Consider the following 3,615-nt stretch of genomic DNA (forward strand, 5'->3'; position numbering starts at 1 on the left):
GCACCACCACCACCACAAGGGATCAGGAGCGCCGCCCCCATCCCCCATGATCGCGACCATCTGAAGCCCCCGCCACCGCCATGCCACACGGGCTTTGCCCGGCGACATCTCCGGCGGCGGCGGCGAGGGGAGGGAGGGGGCGGGAGGGCCGGTGAGGAGGGCTCCCCGGAGTGGCGCGGCGCCGCCACCCGGGGGAGGGTTCCCTTGTTACATGGTTGACTTAGTCTCGTTGCAGGCTAGCTTCACTTGTACTCCAACTCCAATTCTCGCCGGCCAGGACGCCACGGCACGGACCTGTCATCTGCTCTTGCTCTGCTTCCCGTGGTAGCCTAATTAAGTGTCTAAGTGGTGTTTACAATCACATCACTCTCACATACACTCACACATAAGTTGAGATGGCAACAGCAATGACCATGGAGGGAGTCACCCACCAGACGTTGGAGGTCAACGGCATCAAGATCCACGTCGCGATGGCCGGAGATGGTGCTGCAGGTACGATCCTCTTCCTCCACGGCTTCATGCAGTTGTGGTGCTCATGGCACAACCAGCTCATGTCCCTCTCCCGGCGCGGCTACCGCTGCTTAGCCCCCGACATCCGCGGCTACGGTGACTCCTCCGCCCCGTCCTGCCCTTCATCCTACACCGTCTTCCACCTCGTCGGCGACATGGTGGGCCTTCTCGACGCCTTGTCCCTTCCGGAGGTGTTCGTGGTGGGTCAAGGGCGGGGAGCACTGGTGTCATGGCAGCTGTGCACGTTCCGGCCCGAACGGGTGCGCGCAATGGTGAATATGAGTGTTGCCTTCTTGCCGCGCAACCCCGTCGAGAGGCCGCTGGAGGCGTTCCGGCGGATCTACGGCGCCGGCGAAGGACACTATCTCGTACGAATGCAGGAGGCTGGCGCCATGGAGGCGGAGTTCGGACGGATGGGCAGCAGATTCGTTATCAAGAAGCTCATGACGACCCTTGACGCCAGCGCGACCATGTTCTCCAAAGAGTGGTGGGGCTCGACGGAGGACGACATTCCTCTGCCTCCGTGGCTCTCCGAGGAGTACGTCGGCCACGTCACCGCCATCTTCGATAAGACTGGATTCTCCGGCGCCATGAACGCCGCCCGCTGCATCGATCTGTAAGAAGAAGAATAAATCTAGTAGTTTAGGTCTAGTTTCAGATTTCCCTGAGAGGATTTTTCTGTGTAGGAACTGGGAGCTGACGGCGCCTTGGACGGCGGCCAAGGTAATGGTGCCCACCAAGTTCTTGGCGGGGGAGAAAGCAATGGCCACGGGCGCACAGGAGTACATACTCAAGGGCGGCCTCAAGCGCGACGTGCCGGGGCTGGAGGAGGTGGTGGTGATCCCCGGCGGCGGGCAGTACATACACCTGCAGAAGGCGGAGGAGGTGACCGAGCACATATACAATTTCTTCAAAAAGTTCTAGAATTGTTTTTAAAATATTTGCGCTTACATGTAAGATGTTAACTTCACAACTTGCTGTCAATAGTTTCACTTCTTCTTTTTTTAGATCAAATGGCTATCATTTCATTACTCCACAACGGGTCACCAATTAACAGGTTCGCAATACAAGCATGAGCACACCCTACCCTGGTATTACACACTTTATTTGCGCAGCCATCCTTAGCTAACTTATGCGCAGCTTCATTGCTTGAGCACCGCACGTGTTTCACCGAAGCCTCCACGAAGTCCCGCAGGATTTCCTTGATATCTTCAACCAGGGGCCCATGAACTGAACGATCCAGCTCTCCGTTCGACAATTTGGCAACCGCACTTTGACAGTCCGTCTCCAAGAGTAACCTCGACACCTCCTGCTCCTTAGCTAGCAGTACAACTCGACGACAGGCTAACAGTTTAGCTCGTTCCGGATCACTCCCTAGAGATAAAAAAAGGCTAGCTCCAGCTAGGAAGCCGCTCTGGTGGTCACGCACGACCACACCCCCGACTCCATGACCAAGGGCTTGTGAGAACGCCCCATCCGCATTAGCTTTATGCCACCCTACATTATTTTGCTTACATCATTCTTGGATCAATGATTAAAATGTGGCACAATCATAGGCAAGGGGCTAGCCGTAAACCTAGTCCTTTGTGCAAGAACATTGCTTGTACAATAGACTTAGTTTACGGACAATCCCTTTGTGTGTGGTGTTCATAGGTACGAGGCCTTCTGTGTACGTTATGTTCTCGTTTGGTCTCACAAAGCATAGTATCATATGAGATTGGACCTGCGTCTATTTTACTCATTGAAATTGTTTTTTTACAATGCTCCAAGCTGATGATGGGTGGAACTGCCATGCCTTTTGGCGAGGGCACTTCCAACAAAGTAGCTGAAGAAGCCAGCTCTGCCAAGAGGCCTAGGGGAGGCCTGTGAAGGTTGTCCATTTCCATTACGACGTTGGACCAACCTATTTTGCCAAAGTGGTGTGTCTCCATGGTTGGAAATACTGCCAATTTCCATAGGCTTCCGCTTTACCTTGGCATCGTCCCCAGGACGATCATCCTGAAGACGAACACCTAATCCTGGATGGTGAAGTTGAGGGGCGTCAAAGGCACCGTCTGCCTGGATCAGGGCTATCCTGGATTTTCCATTGCCCATCAGATCAAGATAGGCTACTTCATGATCTTAAGGTGATGAGGGACGACGTCTCCAAGGTCACCATCTTCGACTACACCATGACGGAGGTGGTCCAGAGGTGCCCACAACATCATCCAACCCTTGCCATGATCGACGACTGAAATCTGTGCATGTTTATGTCGCGTACTTAGTTTAATTCCGTGATGAACTATGTCTGCTATCTATCGAACAATGTGTGCAATGTTAGTGAACAATGTCTGCTGTCTCGTGCTGAAGAATGTCTAGTATGTGGTACTGAAGAATGGTGCTATGTTGATGGTGAAAAGGGGTGGTATCCTCACCATTTGGGAAAGAGGTTATCGCATTCCTCGTTCCGCACATAACCAAACACGTTGTTATGTTTCTTCCAAGTGCAAAACAACCTACCAATTGAACTTCTCTGGTTTCTCCAACCAAACCGAAGTAAAATTGTTAGCTTCCAAACGTAGTATCAAAGCTGTCACAAGTCAAGTTTCCACTCATACGGTAGTTGTTGGGTAAAGTTACATGCAATGAGCAGAAAGGCAAAAATGCGATGAGCAGAAAATCAAAAATCGATGCGAGCAACCAATCAGGCCATAAGTTTCAAGAGGGCAGCAACGCTACAGGGCTAATCCACGTTATCATTTTTCTCATGTTAGACGGGAAGTGAAATTTTTCAAGAGTTCAAAATTCGTTTTTGGACTGAAAGAAGTTTTAGGATGAAAAGTGAACTTTCTGGGCAAAAAGTGTTCTTCTTTTGACAACACCTACTAGTGCATTCTTTAACATTCAGAACATAATCACTTGTAACCTACACCTAATCACTTGTAATGTACTGTTTTGGCACTCTATACCACACGCACCAAGGTTTCACATCTTGTAACCTACACTTAATCACTTGTAATGTATTGTTTTGGCACACTAGGTACTCATCACACGCACCAAGGTTCCACATGCAAGATTAGGTCTTACCGACAAAATAACCAAGCATAGCACTTGCAATCCAAGAAA

The 3,615-nt window shown here is 50.9% G+C and overlaps 1 protein-coding gene across 1 annotated transcript; it reads left to right on the forward strand.

The window, feature by feature from the left end:
* The first annotated feature begins 407 nt into the window (after positions 1-407).
* LOC124653324 (epoxide hydrolase A-like) lies at positions 408-1,434 on the forward strand. The gene is made up of 3 exons (XM_047192393.1): positions 408-668; positions 891-1,126; positions 1,197-1,434. Exons 1-3 carry the CDS (start codon positions 408-410, stop codon positions 1,432-1,434), a joined length of 735 nt encoding a protein of 244 aa, XP_047048349.1.
* The last annotated feature ends 2,181 nt before the right edge of the window (positions 1,435-3,615 follow it).

Source organism: Lolium rigidum, chromosome 5, assembly GCF_022539505.1.
Source record: "Lolium rigidum isolate FL_2022 chromosome 5, APGP_CSIRO_Lrig_0.1, whole genome shotgun sequence".
NCBI classification, from domain to species: domain Eukaryota; kingdom Viridiplantae; phylum Streptophyta; class Magnoliopsida; order Poales; family Poaceae; genus Lolium; species Lolium rigidum.